This window comes from Vicia villosa, linkage group LG1 (genome assembly GCF_029867415.1).
Source record: "Vicia villosa cultivar HV-30 ecotype Madison, WI linkage group LG1, Vvil1.0, whole genome shotgun sequence".
In the NCBI taxonomy this organism is placed as follows: domain Eukaryota; kingdom Viridiplantae; phylum Streptophyta; class Magnoliopsida; order Fabales; family Fabaceae; genus Vicia; species Vicia villosa.
The window spans coordinates 16,111,759-16,132,261 of NC_081180.1; the positions used below are offsets into that span (position 1 = coordinate 16,111,759).

General features: G+C 35.2%; 2 protein-coding genes and 1 long non-coding RNA gene across 3 annotated transcripts; 1 reads left to right on the top strand and 2 right to left on the bottom strand.

Moving 5' to 3' along the window:
* Nucleotides 1-10,886: 10,886 nt before the first annotated feature.
* On the bottom strand, nt 10,887-12,225 carry LOC131629555 (glyoxylase I 4). The gene is made up of 5 exons (XM_058900339.1): nt 12,059-12,225; nt 11,797-11,944; nt 11,601-11,684; nt 11,300-11,503; nt 10,887-11,198 (listed from the first exon to the last, which is right to left on the bottom strand). The coding sequence occupies exons 1-5, from the start codon at nt 12,107-12,109 to the stop codon at nt 11,104-11,106; spliced, it is 582 nt and encodes a 193-aa protein (XP_058756322.1). The 5' UTR covers nt 12,110-12,225; the 3' UTR covers nt 10,887-11,103.
* A 4,791-nt stretch (nt 12,226-17,016) lies between these two features.
* LOC131629565 (uncharacterized) lies at nt 17,017-17,757 on the bottom strand. Its single transcript, XR_009292056.1, has 2 exons — nt 17,459-17,757; nt 17,017-17,339 (listed from the first exon to the last, which is right to left on the bottom strand). It is a non-coding gene; the product is annotated as an uncharacterized LOC131629565 (long non-coding RNA).
* A 315-nt stretch (nt 17,758-18,072) lies between these two features.
* LOC131653487 (uncharacterized) lies at nt 18,073-20,095 on the top strand. Its single transcript, XM_058923673.1, has 2 exons — nt 18,073-18,555; nt 18,974-20,095. The coding sequence occupies exons 1-2, from the start codon at nt 18,073-18,075 to the stop codon at nt 20,093-20,095; spliced, it is 1,605 nt and encodes a 534-aa protein (XP_058779656.1).
* The last annotated feature ends 408 nt before the right edge of the window (nt 20,096-20,503 follow it).

Sequence of the window (20,503 nt, forward strand, 5' to 3'; positions counted from 1 at the left end):
CTGAGCGCTGAATTATGCGTACTCTTTATATATATTTCCTGAAAGGGAAATTGCATTGGATTAGAGTACCATATTATCTTAAGCAAAATTCATATTATTGTTATCATCAAAACTAAGATAATTGATAAGAACAAATCTTGTTCTAACAGGTATAAGTCCCAAGCCCCTTTGTACATACCCACTCTAGTACATGAAATTAGGTATTTCATTGTACGCCTTTTGTACATAGCTCAATCTATTTGTTTTAACTTTAATAACAAACCAAAAATGAAGGTTTCTTTAAATCTTCCCAAAAAATATACCATGGGCCTCCATGTAGGTATAAGTCCCAAGCCCCTTTGTAAATACCTGTTTACATAGCTGTTGAATAAATTCAAATGGACTTCTCCCCGAGTGTGAGTCCCAAGCCCCGTGTATACAAATGGATCATGCTTACAGGTATATTTCCTTCATAAACTCCATTGTATACACACACTTTGTCATATCTATAAACTTGTTCATGTTTGTCCATGTTTGTTCATACTTGTTCATGTTTGTTCATATGTGTGATATGTGAGCTTGTTCAACTTAGTACAACACTAGGTTCCCCATAGCCTCCTATTGGGCTTCGTGCAAAGAATCTCCACTAGTTTAGGTTAGGACATAGAGTATGGTTTCCCGGTGAAATCGCTCTAAGAGCTCAAACCAACTATACCATGCCTCCCCTTGGGCTGTGTACAAACGAGTGACCCTCCCATAGCCTCCTCTTGGGCTTACAATGCAAGGACCCTGGATTGTCCCTCCCATAGCCTCCTCTTGGGCTTACAATGCAAGGACCCTCGGATAGCCTCCTCTTGGGCTTCGTACAAGGACCCACGGGCTTCTTATAAGCATCCCCAATATCCAAATCAAAATACCCTAGGAGATTAGACATTTTTCATCTCTATGCTAGGAGTATCTCTTTTATATCATCACAAACAATCAATCGATCAATCAAACTTTTTTGCCACAAGGCTGGCTAATCAATCCAACTTCCTTTTTGCCACAAGGCTGGCTAATCAATCAAACTGTTTTACCACCGTACTGGATGATTAATCAAAGTTTTTTGTCACAAGGCTGACTTCATTGAAACTTTTGCCACAAGGCTGGCTGATTAATCAAAGTTTTTGTCACAAGGCTGACTTCATTAAAACTTTTGCCACAAGGCTGGTTAAACAAACAAAAACATCTTTATCATTCTAAGCACCCTAAGTGGCATGGCCCCGGGCTTATAATGAAAAGATTTTCAAACAAAAACAAACAGATGTATGTGATGATATAGATTAGATACATCTAGCATTTAGACGACATTTGTCTATTTTCCTTTGCTTCCACTAGCATAAGTGGGAACTACGATTGCTCTGACTTTCTCAACATCCCTTTGAGAATACGTAGGCACAAGGTCGATCCTTGGCGAGCAAAACAAAACAAAAAAAAACCATTCAAACCTTAGCACCCGTAGACCCCGAGCTACAAATGCTCTGATTCCCTCTAGGGGATATGTATGCAGAGGATCGCGATGATCTTTGCGAGCATAATCAAACAAACACCTTAGGTCCCACCTCTTTCTCACAAAAACCTTCACCACAACAAGAATGGAATAAAACATAACAAAGAAACCTATAGAGTACTATAGATACGTTGGGTGCTAATACCTTCCCTTCGTATAACCAACCCTCTTACCCAAGATCTCCCCCCACTTTTAGGTTATTGCAGCTTTTTTCCTTTTCCTCCTTTGGAAATAATAAAAAGTTTGGTCGGTACAAAAGAAAAATCATTTTTTGAACACTCGAGCCCAAAGAAGGCATCAGGTGTCTCATCCCACAAAAAAGAGGAACAAAAACGATTTTTCGCCCGCGACACTAACACTCACACAACAATGCCGCCAACATCCGGAATCAATTATGCGTTCATCTACACAACATTTATATAAAAAGCGTAAAAGCAAGAATCACAAAGACTTTAGGGTTGAAACTTGGCTTGGTTAACAAGGAAATGTCATTTCTCAAGGCAATTGAAACGAAAGGGTCAATTCCTAAGAGAGCATTCAAATCACGATTATATCCACACATCCTTATCAACCGATCACACAATTTTATTGCTCAAGAGTTCATCACTTTTAATATAAAAGACACTAGCTATGAACAAAGCTCTTTTCTTTTCCTTTTTCTTTTTCTCTTTATATTTTTTTTCTTTTTCTCTCTTGAGCAATCATTTATTTTCTTCTCCCCACCAATACAACCAAGATAATTTTTTTATTCTCCCCAACTTGAATATTACCACCACATAATCACGAATGCTCCCTATTCTAAGGCGAAAAGGAATCAATCCTAACCACGTTTCATGGTGCTTTTCAAGGTTAAAAGAAAGTCATCAAGATTCAAATCAAAAATCGGCAATTATAAGGCATGACATGATACCGATTGAATCTTGGCAAAATGGCTCAAAGTGGTTAGCAAATACTCACACACTCACCGGGTTAGTTATATTTGGAAGAGAAGTTATACTCGTAATGCGAAACAAAATGCTTTGATCACTTTCATACTTTACACAATTAAATAAAAACGCAAGATTAAACATAATAAACACGAGTTAAACGCACATTGTTGGTAACCACAAAATAATATATATATGTACAATGGAAAGGCTCCTCACACTAGTTTTAGAACTAAAATGATTCATTATTGAACTATATTTGTTAAAGAAAATATGACATCTAATTTGTACAATTACAAGCATCTAATTCATGGTATATTAAAGAAACGGTAGAAATGTACCTTGTACGTACTAATTTCACATTATATTATCACCGCCCCAATTGGTTGTAAAAGCTTGCTTCATCAAGGAAGCACTTTCACAAGAACAACAACAAAAATTTAAAACACAATTGCAAAAGTATATAGAAATATAAAGCAATTAAACTAAAAACTTAATAAATTAAAAACAAACACCAACAGGTGTCAAAATATCCAAAATACCTCATCCTTTAGAAGGATGGAACAAAACATAACAAGGCTTAAGTCAAAATAATAATAATAAAAAAACTAGCACTAAACATACTAACTAAACATACTAATGAAAATACTAAGCATCAACCAAAAAGAACTACTCATCCTCATCCTGGAGATTTTCTTCCACATTCTCATCCTCGCCACCTTCCTCCTACTCAGGAAATGGACTGACCTCAGGCCAATTAGCATAATGCGAGAACTCCAAGGATGAGCCACATGGGGCTCCATCATCTGCAACCTCAGCTGAGACATAGAGTCATGCATAAACATGAATGCTCTCTGATGCGCCATATGAAATGCCAAGTTCTCCTCTCTATCAGGATCACTACGGCGGCGAGCAGGGCGAGCAACAGCAACAGGAACAGCAGTCAACCTGGATAAACAATAACGCTCAATAAAAATATCATCAATAAAAGTGTCAATAGACACCAGACCCTCAGAAGGAATCTGCACTCTAGCTTTCTTGCACAGATTCATGATCAAACCCGGGAATATCAACTTGCAGGGAGCACGATCACCATGGCGAGTTCCACTCAAAGCAACCCTCTTCAGCTCATTCGCAATAATGCGAGTAATATCAATCGACTCATGCTCTATCATACGAGCAACCAAAGCAGCAGACTCAGCAGGCAAAGAAGAAGTGTGACTCCTGACCACTGACATGAGAATCTGAGCATTAGTAGTCAACACTTTTCTAGAGAACTTCTGGGGCTGCCCTGAAGGATTAAGATCATAAGAATGCCCACTCATACACAAAACCTCCCTCAGATGCTCCCAATCAAAATTTCCCCGTGCCAATTGCACATGATAACCACACAGCTCATCATCCTCAAAAGGCAATGAAGTTCCAAGAAATTCACGGATTGCCTGACGAGAAAAGTCAATTTCCTTTCCACGCACCCAAGTTTTGAACTCATAGGCCACACCTTCAACCGGAAATTCCTCATTTGGCACGGCATTAGCATAAAACTCTCTTACGATATCACCGCCGTTCTATAGCCTATTTTGTCTTCAGTTAATGTTACTTTAGTTTTGGATTTGCAAAAGATCATTTAACAATTTTAGTAGCAAAGATTAAATTTATGAAAGTTCTAAGTTAAAGAAAATGTATCAAGATTTGATTTCATCAACCTAAATTTGTATGTTTCCTTATAAATATATGCCTATGAACTTGCTAACGATCAATATAATTACGTATTGACGTCTATATCGTCCGTGTCCGCAACGATATAGCTAGATTTACCGTTTTGTTTAACCGACGATTTCTCCACCGTTTAAACAATACAAGTAACGTTTTAAAAACCGATACTTAGTAAACATCAAACGCTAAATCCATGTCTGCAACTTATAGTTTGAAAGATGATAAGTTAGGTCTAGATACAAACATTGATGTCTTAAACATTTATACCATAGAAAAGCTTTAATAAACAAACTAAACCATCTATATTGATCATCACTTGTTCATACACAATATATTCACAAGAAATACATACAAAAGGTTAGGAAGATTACATCTTATCTTGATACAAAAGAGATTTAGCTATCCATGAGAATGGTAGCTTGCTCAAGAAGTAAAGGATGAAGATCAACAAGCATCAAAGGCGATTAATCGACGATCAAGGCTTCGAATCTTCAACTCTTAGTTTGCTACAGTGTTTTGTGCTCTTCTTTCTCTCTCAAAGTATCTCCCTCTTTCAGCCAAAGTGATCTGGCCCATAAACAATTAAACAAAGTTTCGCAAACCGCGCTTAGCGCGCTATCAAAAATTGCTAAACCGCCCAAACGCGCTAAGCGGGCTCCAGACCTCGCTTAGCGCGAAACTTCCTGCCAGAACTTCCTTCTTTTCTTCAAAACCGCGCTTAGCGGGCCCAACCTCGCTTAGCGCGCTACCTCTTTCCAGCAATCCTTGGTTTTGGTCTTGGAACATCTTCAAAGCCCTTTTTCCATGGTCCAAGCTTCCAATTATCTATAAAAACTACAAAATCCAACACAGATTGCAAAGATAAGAACTATTCAACAATAATATAAATATAAGAATATATATACCAAATGATAATAAAATACTACTATTAACCACAAAAAGACTTGAGAGTTACCAAAAATTACCTAAGATATTTACACAAATTGGTAACTAACACACATCCATCTGTTCTAGTTCAAGATCGAACTATACCATCGTGGCATGCAACATTCGAATGGACCTATGCTTCACAACAGGAGAAAACACATCATTGAAGTCGACATCTTCTTTTTTAGTGAAACCCCTTGCGACCAAACTTGCCTTGTATCTTTTAGACGCCACTCCTTCGATCCTTCCTTAACTTTGAAAATCCATTTACAACTGACTAACCTTGCCCCAGCAGGTTTCTTGATCAATTCCCAAGTGTGATTATCATGAAGAAATTTCATCTCATCATTCATGGCCTTCAACCATTCAGTCTTATTTCGACTCCTCATAACTTCCTTGTAGTATCTAGGTTCTTCGTCTAGAACCTCACTTGCAGAGATTAAGGCATAAGCTATAAGATCTTCAAACCCAGGTCTCTGAGGTGGATTGATGACTCTTTTCGACCTATCTCTTGGAAATAGGTAGTCATTGACAGTTTGCTCAACTTCCTCGACATCTTCTGCTTTTTCTTCGACTTCATCAGAGATATGCAATTCAGCATCAACATGCTCCACCTCAATGGGAATCTCTACTTATTCCAGCTCTTCGTCAAATTTTTCTGTATTTTGACCAACATCATCAGTTTTCTTAAAAGCCTTTTCAACTTCAATGAAAACTACATATCGACTAGTGGTACTCTTCTTGTGACCTAGCTCTAGGCACCATAGCCTATAAGCTTTGACTCTTTTAGGGTATCCCATGAACATGCATTTCAAAGCTCTAAGTTCGACCTTGTCTTGCCTAATGTAAGCATATGCTACGTAGCCAAAAACTCTAAGTCTGTCGAGATCTGGTGGATGTCCCGACCAAACTTCTTCAGGTGTCTTCATATATAACGCTCTCGAGGGACATCTGTTTATCAGATATGTTATTATCGAAACAGCCTCAACTCATAACACCTTCTTTAACCCAGCACTAGTCAACATGCATCTAACTCTCTCCAAAATAGTTCGACTAAACCTTTCAGCCAAACCATTTTGCTGTGGAGTACATGCAGTAGATTTGTGTTTTCAATACAAAAGGCAACACAAATTCTATCAAACTCCTCATTGCAAAACTCAAGGCCATTATCAGTTCTCGACCTCTTGACCTCTCTGCCAGTCTGATTTTTGACCAGAGTCTTTCATCTTTTGAAATTCTCAAAAGTTCCATCCTTAGTTTCTGGATGAATACCCATAATTTTCTAGAATAATCATCTACTATGGATAGAAAATACCTCGCTTTTGAATATGATGGACACCTTGCAGGTTCCTAAAGATCAGTATGGATATAATCAAGGGATCCATGTGTTCTTTGTTTTCCTTTGTTGAACTTCACTTTGCAAGATTTTCCAAGTACAGAGGGTTCACAAAACTTCAGTTTTTCGACTTTGTCTCCACCAAGCAGATTTTATTCCCCTAATTCGACCAGACCCCTTTCATTGACATGGCCCAATCTCATGTGCCAAATTTCTTTCTTCGACAAAGATTTTGTGGATATAACATTTGTTGAACCACTTACAACTTCAGCCTCAAGGGTATACAAGCCTTATTTCTCACGCCTCTCAAGACCTCCTTCGACCCCTTCACGACTCTTAGGATACTTTTCTCTTCTTGGAAAACATATCATGTCTTGTCGAATTCACCAAGAGTCTTCAAATCAGAAACATATATGACTTCAGTCAACAACCTTATTGACTCATCATGGAGCTTGAATCTCACAGATCCAACACCTGCAATGTTGCAAGCTTTGTTGTTTCTGAGCAATACAATCCACCATCTTGATCACATAATTCCTCGAACAAGTCTTTGTTTGGAGTCATTTGCCAAGTGCAACCTGAAACATAATCCACTCCTTACTCGAGTCACCACTTGAAACCACAAGAACATCAGATGATTCAAAATCATCTTGAACAATGGAAGCGTTGCCATTATCCTTACCTACATGATCTTTCAGGTGTTCAGGGTACACCTTTCTTGTGTGACCCTCCTTCTTACAATGATAGCATCGAATACCAGATGCTTCGCCACTGTAATACTTCAACAGACTTTTGCCCTTCTTGTCAAACTTACCTTCCTTTCGCAAGAATTTTCCCTTAACAGCCAAACCTTCACCAACCGTCGAAGGTTTATGCTCCTTTCATTCATTCAAGTCGTTAGAATACAAGGCTGATTGAACTTCTTGAAAGGTCAGGGACTCCCTTCCATACAAGAGAGTTTCTTTGAAATGAGCATGTGATCAAGGCAAAGCACATAATAGTAACAGCGCTTGATCTTCATCATCGATCTTCACATCAATATTCTCAAGATCAAGAATCAGCTTGTTGAACATATCCAACTACTCAGCCAACACTTTGTATTCAATCATCTTAAATGAATACAAAGTTTGCTTCAAGTAGAGTCGATTTACCAGCGATTTGGTTATGTACAAATTTTCAAGTTTCACCCATAACCCTAATGTCGTCGTCTCCTTTGATACCTGCCGGAGAACCTTATCACCAAGGATCAACAAAATTGCGTTGGTGCTTTCTCGATCATTGTCGTCTTCTCTCTTTCCATTAACGTTGCGTCCATAGCTGTTGCTCCCTTCAACGCTTCCAAATAACCATGCTGAACTAGTAGGGCTTTCATCTTCAAGCGCCACAGACCGAAATCATTCACTCCAGTGAATTTGTCAATCTCATATTTTGTTGAAGACATCTTCTCCATGCTCACCGCACCAATTTGTTGTGAAAAATAGTGTCTAGAACAAAGTATAATAGGGGATTAGGAAAGACAAGAAGAACCACAAGGATTGGTTATAATTGCTATTCTTTTACTTTCTCTTCAAACAAGATTACAAGTTACAAGAATAACAAATAACTCTCCCACCCTAAATTAGGATTTGCAGTATGCAATGATGAGAGACTAGTATGCTATTTATAATAAAACCAAATATACTAAACTAATGGGTTTTTTCACAAATATCCATTACAAGCCAACTTAGGGTACAAGCTAACTTAAACAATAGGACATAACAATCAGGCCCAATTCAAAATAATAACAACCCTAGCATTTCAACACCCACATACTAGAACACACTTCGACTACATTATGTAGGTCTTCGACACGATCTTTGTCGAACCATAAGCTACCCTTCGACACACTAGAGTTCGATCCAATTCTCACAATAATAAATTTGTGGATTCATAGGGAACACTTAATGTTGCTGAATCTGAATATGTTGCACATTTTATAACAACGAACAATTTACAGTTCAGAAAAGGAATCTCCCTATGGAAAGAGAATGACTATCTATGCAAAAATCACATTCTAAATGGAGTCGCAAATGATTTGTATGATTATTATAGTAGTTACAATACTACAAAAATAAGTTTGAGAAGCTCTGAAAAAGAATTATGATATCGAAGAGGCTGGAGCAAAGAAGTATGTTGTTAGTTGTTACCTGAAATATCAAATGATAGATGAAAATTTTGTGGAAACTCAATGTCACGAACTTCAAAAGATTGCTCACAAGATCATCGGGGAATGTACGCCCCTAGATGAACAATTTCAAATTTCTATTATTATTGACAAACTATCCCATGGTTGGAAAGATTTCAAAAACTTACTTTGCCACAAAACAAAAGAATTTTCAACGAGAGTCTAATTACTCGCCTTCGAATCTAAGAAGAATCTTATAACCGTAATGTTATGAATCAAATAAAAAATGGAAACCCTTCTAATTAGGTACTGATTACTCCAATTTTATTTTTTGATAAACAAAGAAGGTATATTAAAAAGCACAAGGGGTGCTAACCCACAAATACAATAGAGAAAGGCCTCGACGATTCCCAAACCAAAACAAAACCAACCAACCAACCACACAACATCGACACCAACAATCAAAAACACAACACCGGATGAACACACCAATTCACCCAAAGAGCCGAATCTCTAACTTGAGAAGAAGAGAGAAACCATTCCCAAGACAAGAATTTAATCAATCCCACGGTGTCAAAACTATCTAACACAACCCCTCTAAAAACAATCTCATTCCTACACAACCACACACCCCAACAAAAAGCCAACCCAAAAAGCCACCTAGAGTTCAACTTAAACTTGAATTTACAAATAGATTCCAAAAGACAAAAACGATTAAGAATAGTATCCGGAAAAAGCGCTCCATCAATGTCAAGCCACTCACAAAATTTCGTCCACCAATAAATGTAAGAGAGTGCCTAAATCTGGTGTTGTCTATAATGCAAATGTTAACCTGAATGATGAACTATTTATCATTATGATGACTAAAATCAACATGGTTGATAAATTTGATGGTTGGTGGGTAGACACTGCACCCACTTTTCGTACATGTTATAACCGTACAATGCTATATAATTGTTGGTACCATAGGAGCGCATATATTGATAACATACTTTATTTATGAAACTCTTTTCTCATTCACTAATTGGTAAAGCCAGTGATTGGTGTTTAAACTAGCCTATAGCCGTCAAGACAAATTGGAACACTTTCGAGGATAAGTTCACCTCCTAATTCTACACTCAAAATAAAATCAAAAATTCAAAGACCACCATTGTAATCATTCTTTTCACAATGGCATATTAGAACCTTTGTGAGGTGTGAGATACATTCAATTTGAGAAAATTCTCGATCCATAAATTCAATGAAATCACTAAAATCCACATATTCAAAAATAATGTACAACAACAGAAGAAGCTCTTGCTTGATGTAACTACGAGAGAATATTAATGTCAAGGAATGTTGATGACAACCTCAAGATCATCGGATCACTAGTGCAAAATGATCAAAAGGCAGTTATAACAAAGGCTCCACAGCTAAGAAAGTGAGAATGTTTGTGTTGGAATTGCAAGATAATTCTACTTTAAAACAAGTTTCTCACCAAGAACGTGAAAGAACTAGCTAACCAAATTGTCGATCTTCCACCATAGATCAAATGCATTCAAGAAAAGAAGAAAAAGTTGGTGATGAAGTGTGGACTGTGCCTTGGATATCATCAGAAAACTGCCCATTTGAGGACAAGACCAAGTTTATTAACAACCCAGTATGGACAAAGACAAGATCATTACTAAATTCAAAATCAATACAACTTCTAAAGGCAATTCCCATATCATCAACCTTATCAACAAAACTTTCAGCAAAACAATAATTCCAAGTTGGAGAACACTTTAAACCAATCAATGCCAGTTTCCATGGCAAATCAAAAGAGCACAGACACTTCAATCAAAAATCTGGAAGTACAAATGAGACAATTTGTCAAAAGACAAACACATTCAATGCAAATACACAAACAAATTTAAAATTCAAAAGAACAATACAACGACATAAAAAAAACTTGGGGAACAAGAGTGAAGAAAGTTGAAAATGAAAAGATGGGAAAAGTCGAAGAATATACCGGGGTGATACAGAGGAAGCGGGTGAAGAATCCACAATAGTAACAAAAGGTATGGTATTATTACATACTAAAAATATTCAAATCAATGTCAATCAAAGATCTCGGCCAAGTGACGATACCTGCAACTCTAGGAGACCTACAAATTGAGAAAGACTTAATCTTAAATCAAGCAGCAACAACACTAGCTGTTGACAGAAATCAAAATACACCTTCCATATAAAAAAAAATATGCAGTATTGCAATTTGATGACGGGCTGTGTAGAAAACCGCTTGAAAAAAAAATAAATGACCACATCCAATTGGAGAAATTTTCTTTCGAACTTCATTTTTCAGACAATTTTGAAAGAAATGAAATGAAGTTTTTTTTGGGGAGACATGGCTCCTATCTATTGTGAAGAATCTCAGCAACTTTGTTCAGACTTTTACATATATACAATCATTTACATATATTCATATATTTCTAGTTTCTAGTCATTTGCTTTGTGAACAACAGAGAGGTGAAAATTTCCAGAAACATTAATCATCTATTTGTGTGAACTCTAGTGCATTGGCATCAGGATCACGAGTAAAGATTGCCGGTCTTCCTGAACGGCTAAGTGTGTAGGGTAAACCTACAAACCAAATTGAAAAACCTCAGAGAAAATGACATAAAATATAGAATCTCAAGTTATGTTAAGTTCAATATAGAAAGGGGAAAAAAAGAAGGAAATACCAGCTTTATCGAGAATTGCTTTGAGCTTAGAAACATCTCGAATTGCAATACAAGTATGACGATCTCGACCACCGTGTTGAGGTCGTCCGGTTAGAGGGTCAGGATTTGGAAGTTCCATTAAGTGAATCATTTCAGACCCTACCCAAAACCATGCACCCCGGTATGGAAGTTTATCGTGTGGCCTTGCTTCGTTTATCTTAAGACCTATGTATATTTCATTAAGTTGTTATCAGTCAATATAGTTTTTATAGCAAGAACAAAGAAAAATGTTATTTAGTTTCAAGAGCTGTAGGGTTCTTACCTAGAATGTTTTGATAATAGTCAAGAGATCTTTCTAGGTTTTCACATAAAACTCCAACATGGTGAACGCTAACAACTCCATAATCTGAACAAATACCAACGGAATTTATACTGGTAACAATAAATAAGACAAAATTTATACAACTGTTTACCTAAATGGATCTGAAATTCTCAATGAACAAAAACCAGTTACATACCGTTGTCTTCATTGGAGGAAACTGATTCATTTTCAATTACATCCCCTTCAACAGCAGTTTGAGCTTTTACTCTCATAGTGGGAACATTCAATCTCCCATTTCTTACACTAACCTGCTGAAATTTGGGCGAAAAGCTGACATAATTCAACTGCAACATAAGAAGAAAATAATAGATTAATGAGTAACAGAGAGTGACGAAAATCAAAATCCGCTAGGGTTAGAAATTGCAAAAATTAGATGAGATTGGGGATTATAAAATTACCTTTTGGTGCATAGGAGAGATAAACGAAGATACTTTGAGAACAGACGCCATGGCACACCAAGCATTCAACAACTCATCTATCTGGTTTGTCTTATATCATAGCTTATGCTTACAGTTGATTGGCTCTCACAAATTTGAGGGTTAACAAACACCAAACTGTGGCCACACATTTGGTAATGAACTCGGCTGATATATGTATGTATAAACACTCTTTTTCTTTTACATGTATCATGTGCCAAAATATAACTACTTTAGTTTAAACAAACAAAAAAAACTAAATTGTATTTTTTTCAATATAATTAATTATAGTATCGTGTAGGTGATTAAGCTCATTGATTTAGTTTTTTTAAAATGATCTTTATAGTGTTATATAAGTTTTTTGGAAAAAAAATTGTTAAATAAAAAAATAATTTAAATAATTATTATTAAAATATTATTTTAGATATTGCAAGTTTGCAACTTTTTGCTATATTTTTTTTTTAGATATCAAAATTTTTAAAAAAAAATATAGTTAAATTTGAAACTATTTCAATTATTTTTTCATAAAAATTATTTTGAGATATATTTTCTTAAAAAAATATAATTTTAACTATGTTTTAATCATCATTGATGTATATTTATATTATAGGATGTCAAAATTAGTTTTTTAATTTATAAAAAAAATTAAAAATGTTTTATGTAAAAAATCGTTTTTGAAAATTAAAAATATATATTTTTAAAGATAAAACAAACAGATAGCAATTTCAACGATTATGTTTATTCGAGTTTATTTTTAATGAAACCTCTTATATTGAAAGGAAACATTAGGACGTGGGTTAACACAAAAACCCATCAATAAGAAGAAAATCTAAAAGTAGGCATCCCAACGTATTTTGTACAAATTCCTTTCTAATGCCTATAGGAATAGAACAAAAAATGTGAGGCATTACAATTGAAGCCTAAATTTGTCATAAAATCGACACAAGAGTTATCTTCTCTATAAATTGGAGAATTTAGCAGTATTATGAAACCAAGTCCAGATCTTCCTTGAGAAAGAGTAGTTAGAGAAAATATGATGTGGGGATTATGTTTCACTCCTGCAAAGACTACAAAAAGAAACGATGTTACAACCTCAGAGGCATATGTTTTCATCACTTGGAACTTTATCTAGCATGAGCTTCCATACGCATCTTTAAGGGGTGAGCACGCCTGATTGACAGAAAGGCCAAACCATAGTGTCATTCATCTTAGAACTTATTGGAGGGTTTTGGTTTAACTTTTGTTCTAGGAAAGGAAACAAAGAATTTCAAGTGGTAGGAATTGACCAAGCCCCATTAGAGATGAGATCTTCAATTTAGTGATGGTAGAAATGTCATGTTGCATAAGGGCTTCAGCAAAAGTTTCCAAAATAAAAAGGAGGGTTACACCAGTTATCCTTCTAGAAATTGATATGAGAACCTCTGCCTAAAACCCAAGTACGGTGGTTTGTGAGATTGCTCTAGTCAATTTTGATGGTGGACCATAACGAGGAGAAAACATGATATTTGATTATTCCATAATGCTTTAGAACTCTAACTTTCAAAACTGTGGCCCAAGATTCCTTACTCGTGAGAAGATCTCATCCAAGCATACTTTTGGTAACCTCATTAAGCCTTAAAAGGGATCTCAGACCCAATTGTCCATGACTTTTGGGTCTGCACATCTTATTCCAAGAAATCTTGTACAATTTCTTATTGGTAATGGACTCACTCCAAATAAAATTCCTTGAAGCCTTTTCTATATATTTCAACAGGGCAACAGGCCATGAATAAGAAAACATTGTATGGGTGAGCAAGGGGCTCTGAACAAGGCAGCAGATGCATTGAGTAAGAGGGCTTCCTTGCTAATTACCTTAGCGCAGGAGAGTAGCTTTTGAGTGCCTGAAAGAGCTGTATGAAGGTGATGTTGAGTTCAAGGAGTTATGGGTCAAGTGCAGCGAAAAACATCCTTTTGCAAATTTTCATATTCGAAATGACTATCTTTTTAAAGGGGATCGACTATGCATTCCTTGCTCTTTTTAAGAGAGAAGGTAATTTGAGACCTGCATGGTTGTGGTCTTAGTGGTCATTCGAGTAGAGACAAGACCATTGTTAGCCTGGAGGAGAGATATTATAGGACACACTTGAGGAGGGACGTTGGTATTATAGTCAGGAGGTGTTATACTTGTCAGGTTTCTAAGGGCCAGCCTCAAAATACTGGTCTTTATATGCCTTTACCTATTCTTGATGATATTTGGTAAGATTTAGTCATGGATTTTGTGTTGGGCTGGCCTCATACACAACAAGGTCTAGATTTTGTATTCATTCTAGTAGATAGATTTTCCAAGATGCACTATTTCATTGCTTGTAAAAAGACTGTTGATGCGTCCAACATAGCCAAACTATTTTTCAGGGAGGTTGTGCGTCTTCTTGGGGTTCCTAAGTAAATTACTCCAGACAAGGACACCAAATTTATCAGTCATTTCTGGATTACTCTTTGGAGATCATTTAGAACCGCGTCAAATAAGAGTTCTACAGCTCATCGTCAAATAGGTGGACAAACTGAGATAACCAATAGAACTTTGGGAAATATGATTTGGAGTGTTTGTGGTGACAAGTTGAAACAATGTGATTTAGTTTTGCCCCGGGTAAAATTTACTAACAACGACGATATGCATTAAACTACAAGAAAATCACCTTTCTCTCTGGTCTATACTTCTGTTTGTAAGCATGTGATTAATTTGGTTAAGTTGCTTAAGGCGCCTGGAGTTAGTGCGGGTGCTAAGAATATGGTAGAGGAAATGGTGGTTGTTAAAGAAGCGATCAAGGCTAAGTTAGAAGCTACTGGGCAGAAGAATAAAGTAGCTACTGACAAATGCATGAAAGTCAAAGTTTTCAATGTAAGAGACGATGTTATGGTTATTTTGCGCAAAGAGAGGTTCTCGGTTGGTACTTACAGCAAGCTGCAACCACGCAAATAAGTCTCGTTCAAAGCGACCTAGAAGATTAATGATAATGCTTTTGTGGTTGCTCTCCCGAGTACCATGAACATATCTAATGCCTTTAATGTTGCTGACATTCATGAGTATCAAACACACATGGCTTTATATCAAGAAGAGAACTCGAGGTCGAGTTCTTCAGAGGTGGAAGACACTACTGATGTAGGAAGGCTGAATGCACGTATTGAAGGAGAAATCGCGCGTCGGAAAGCATTTCAATATGTCAGTAATTTTTAATTGTATTTCTGTTTTAGATTAAAAGCTCATTAGAGTATCTTCGTTTTTTACATTTGAAAACTTTTGGCGTGACCATAAGAATTATATTTCATTATAATAAAATTTAAAGCTTTTTTTATATAGTGGATTTCACAGCTCATCTGATAGGTTTTGCGCTTACATGATGGATATTATCTTTCTACACAGGGCCGGCCCAATCAACGTAGAGGCCCGTTCTAATTTTTAAAATGGCCAAAATTTAAAAAATAAATGCAATTATAATAATTTAAAAAGACATGTAAAAAAACAAAATTATGTGTCTATCTCAATTTTTTTATATATTGAGAGTTTTTGTCATAGTATTTTTTTTTATTTATTACATTTTTAGTATAATATTTTATTTATTTTGATTAACATTTATGAAAAAAATGAGACTTTTTAAAATTTAGGACCTCCCAAAATTTGAGGTCCTATGTTGTAGTACTTCCTACACTTTCAGAGACCTAGCCTTATTTCTACATCCTATAGCTTTTTGAACTTTAAACTATCAACATTTTTCTATATAACAAATAACAAAAGCATCCAAATTTAAAATAATTCAACGCTATAGATTGTTTTAGAGCATAGATTTCATACGGCAAAGAAAATCACTAAATTTTAAATAAAAAAGAATATACAATATGTCACATATGATTAGGGGTGGCAAAACGGGCCGTGGCCCGCGGGGCCGGCCCGCCACCCGCCAAAAAATGGCGGGTTGGGTTGGGATTTTAGGCCCGCCGCTCTCAAAAGCTCGCCCCGCAAAAACCCGCCGCCCGCCATACCCGCCCCGCCAAAGCCCGCCGCCCGCCAAAACCCGTCTCTCCTCCAAAACTCACTCTTTTTTTTAGTTAATTCTAGTAATTTTAATTCTTGATGGTTTATTTTATACATTTATTTATAAATATATGTAATATTTTTTTAAGTAAATTTGTTAAAAAATTGCTTTTATAAAAAATTGTTTTAAAAAATAAGTGAAAAGTTTAATTAAAAGGTAAAAAAAGCCTATTAATCTATTAAAAAATATAAATAAAAATAGGCGGGTAAGCCCGCCGCCCGCCAACCCGCCATCTTGGCGGGGCGGGCATGACTTTTTTGCCCATTTTACTTGGCGGGCATGCCCGCCCCGCTCGTTTTTTGGCGGGCATAAGACGGGACGGGCGGCGGGCGGGGCGGGCGGCCCGTTTTGCCACCCCTACATATGATACAAAGAAACCTAAACTTTGTGTGCAACATTTTGAAGTGATAACTAATATTAATAAGGATCCACTGTATTTCTTAAAAAGAAATTGAGGGTCCTTTACTATAATTTTGTGTCCATAAAGTTAAGTAAATAGTAAATATGTGTCACATGTCTTACAAATACGTCTAATATACACACAAAATTATAGTAATGGAAAAGAAATGGAGTTTAAGAACATTACTATAGTTTTGTGTGTATATTAGACGTATTTGTAAGACATGTGACACATATTTACTATTTATTTAACTTTATACACACAAAACTATAGTAATGGAAAAGAAATAGAGTGGATCCTTACTCACTATATATATCGCCTAACAGTTTCCAAATTAAAATTAAACATGAAAATTTAATACTCTAACTTTTGTATTGTACTAGAAGATCAGATAAATTTAGCATAAGTAGTGTTGGCTATAAAAAACAAGAATTCAGCATCGAGAGAAAAGAAGTGTCGACTATAACAATAAAAAACAAAAATATGTTAATTTTCCATAGTATATAACAAATTAACAGGGCCGGCCTTGGGCCAGGGCAAGCAGACCCACAGCCCAGGGCCTCAAAAAAATATTTAGTAATTGTATACTTAGTTCAAACAATAAATCACAATCCAATAGCCCAATAGACAATAAGCCCAACAAAAGAAACCGTAAAAGTGACCCAAATGTTTTTTTATAGCTTTTCAATTTTCTTTCACACATTTTACCTTTTATGTTTTTCACTTTTCATCTTCTGTACTTTTCACCGACCAACTACGCATCCTTTCCACCTCCATCGCTCCACGCTCCAGCCTCCGGACCGGACGTCGCTTTCCATGCCGCCGATGTCACGCAAAAGTCACCGATTCCACGCCACTAACACCACAGCGTCTGAAATTGAAGTGTTATTTGTTGGCAATTCTTGCTTCAACTTTGAAAGTGTTTTATTTGATTCCTAAATCATAACTTTGCTTCAACTTTGATGATTTCTGAAAAGTGAAAAAAAATTCATAGCTTTGTTTAATTTCATAATTTTGTTTTGTTTCATGAGATTTGAAATTGAGAGGGATTGAGAAGATGAAGAAGGAGTGAAGTTTTATTTTGGGTTTTCTTTTTGAGTTGGTGTTGTTGTTTTGAAAGTAAGAGTGATTGAGTGAATGAAAAACTCTTTAAGAAAGTTACACGTGAGGTGGGGGGACATTGTTTGTTGGTGTTGTCTTTTGTTGTTTAAAGAGTGAAGTTTAGATCAAAATGTTACTTTTCTTAATTTGTATTTTTTTTAATTTAATTTTTAAAGAAAGGAAAAGCTGATTGTTTTCCTTAATGACATATAGCATCATATTTTTCTTTTATGTTTATTGATTGTATTTTTATTTTATTTTTAACTAAGTGGAAAAGCTAATTTTTATTTATTTATTGTTCAACATCAATGTTTTGGATATTATCGGTTCAACTTCAACGCTACGGAAATTATCAGTTCAACTTCAATGTTGCGAGATTGATCAACTTCAATTTCAGGTTCTAAATTTATTTTTAGTATTCCACTATGCCTCCTAAATTTCCTCCTAAGATTAGAAAATTTGATTTTGGATGTGAGAAGCGTAAGAAAAAGAAAATACTTGATGAACTAACTCAATCTCAATCAGGAGCTCTTGATAAATTTATTATAAAAGAACCACAAATTTCTGTTGAAAATCAGAATGTTGATGTTGAAACTATTGAAAATATGGAGGAAAATGCTAATGTTAATGCTAATTTAGATGTTGAAAATGTTGATGCTGAAAATGTTGATAATACTAATGACAATGGTGAGGATATAAATATATTTGATTCATCAGTATGGGATTCTCTTGAGTCTAGAATGATTGATTTATTAGCAATAAAAGGTCCTAAAAGAGATTTATCTATGGTGAAGGGTCCTAAAGATAAATCATCTAGACATTTTACAAATAATTTGTATACTAGAGTTTTACCAAATGGAGAGAAATGTGATAGAGATTGGCTTGTTTATTCAAAAAAGCTTGATATAGTATTTTTGTTTTTGTTGTAAAATTTTTAAAAGAGGGATTAGTTGAGGCAAAGGTAAGCATTAGAAACTTGATTGTACTCCTGATATTAGTCCCGAAGAGCAAATGTCTTTGATAAAACAATATGTGGATGTTTCTTCAAATTCTGTTAGTGTTGAAGAATTTTTTTTAGGATTTTTGAATATGAATGATACAACTAGTCAAGGGCTTTTTGATGTTTTACAAAATGAATTGAAAAAACTTGATCTTGACATATTTGATGTGCGGGGACAAGGTTATGATAATGGGTCAAATATGAAAGGAAAATATCAAGGTGTACAAAGAAATTTTTATACATAAATCCAAGAGCCTTTTATACTCTTTGTGCTTGTCATAGTCTTAATTTGACATTGTGTGATATGGCTAACTCTTGTGGTAAAGCTAAAGATTTTTTTTGGAGTTGTTCAACGCATTTATACTATTTTTGCTAATTCAACTAAGAGATGGCAAATTTTGAAAGATAATGTGAAATGGTTGACTCCAAAATCATTGTCATCCACTCGTTGGGAGAGTCATGTAGATAGTGTCAAAGCTATTAAAACTCAAATTTCAGATTTTAGAGAAGCTTTACTTGAAGTATCTGAAAAGGATCTTGATTCTAAAATAAGAAGTGAAGCTAAATCCTTGGCAACAAATGAGCTTGGTGATTTTGAGTTTTTAATGTCGATAATTATATGGTTTGACATATTATCCGTAATTAATGTGGTTAGCAAGCTCTTACAATCAAGGGATATGGTTATTGATGTTGCTATGGAAAAAATAAAAAGGTTGATTTCATTTTTTAAGAAATATAGAGAAACTGGTTTTAAAAATGCCTTGAATTATGCTACGAAAATTGCCCTTGAATTGAATATAGATCTAGTATTTCCACAAAGGCGTATAATTCGAAGAAAAAGACAGTTTGATGAGAGTTTGAATACCCCGCAAACTGAGCTATCTGAAGAGGAATCTTTTAGAGTTGATTATTTTCTTTACCTTGTTGATCAAGCTATTGTATCTCTTAATAAGAGATTTGAGCAATACCAACAATATGAAAGTGTTTTTGGTTTCTTAATTACTTCTCAAAATTTACAATCATTAGACAATGCAACTTTAGAGTCTTGTTGTAGTCATTTTGAAAAGGCATTGAAACATAATGAGCAATGTGATATTGATGGAAAAGAATTATGTGTGGAGTTAAAGTTTCTAAGAGATATGTTGCCTATAGTAAATATTGGACCTATTGATATATTAAGGTATTTGAAAGGCATGGATTTTTTTCCTAATACACTCATTGCATATAGAATTTTGTTGACTATTCCTGTGATAGTTGCCTCGGCAGAAAGAAGTTTTTCAAAATTGAAGTTGTTGAAGTCTTACTTGCGGTCTACCATATTACTAGAAAGGCTTAATGGGTTAGCATTGATAGCAATTGAGAATGATTTGTTGGAGAATATACAATATGAAGACTTGATTGAAGAATTTGCTTCAAAAAATGCTAGAAGGGAGACTTTTTTCAAGTAGCTAAAAGGTATTTTGATAATATTGATTAGAATATGTGTCTTTTTTTTATGTTGGTTACATTAACAAATGACTAATTTTATAATTTTATGTTGTTGATGCTACTTGATCTTAAATATATAATGTTCTTTTTTAAAAAAAATTATTCGGGGTCTATTTTATTATTTGCCCCAGACCTCTAAAAACTCGGGACCGGCCCTACAAATTAACAATAGTAGAGTTACATAAAAGTTACAGTAATAAGTAAGATCGTATTATTACACGTAAGATAATCATTAAAAAATCCATCTGAATATCAAGACAATAAAAATGTACACTAACCAAAAACCTCCTTAATCAACTAAATTAGAAATAATTTTGAATCCGGGATAAAAGTGGGCCTATGAACTTAAAAAAAAAGGGGGTTCGAAA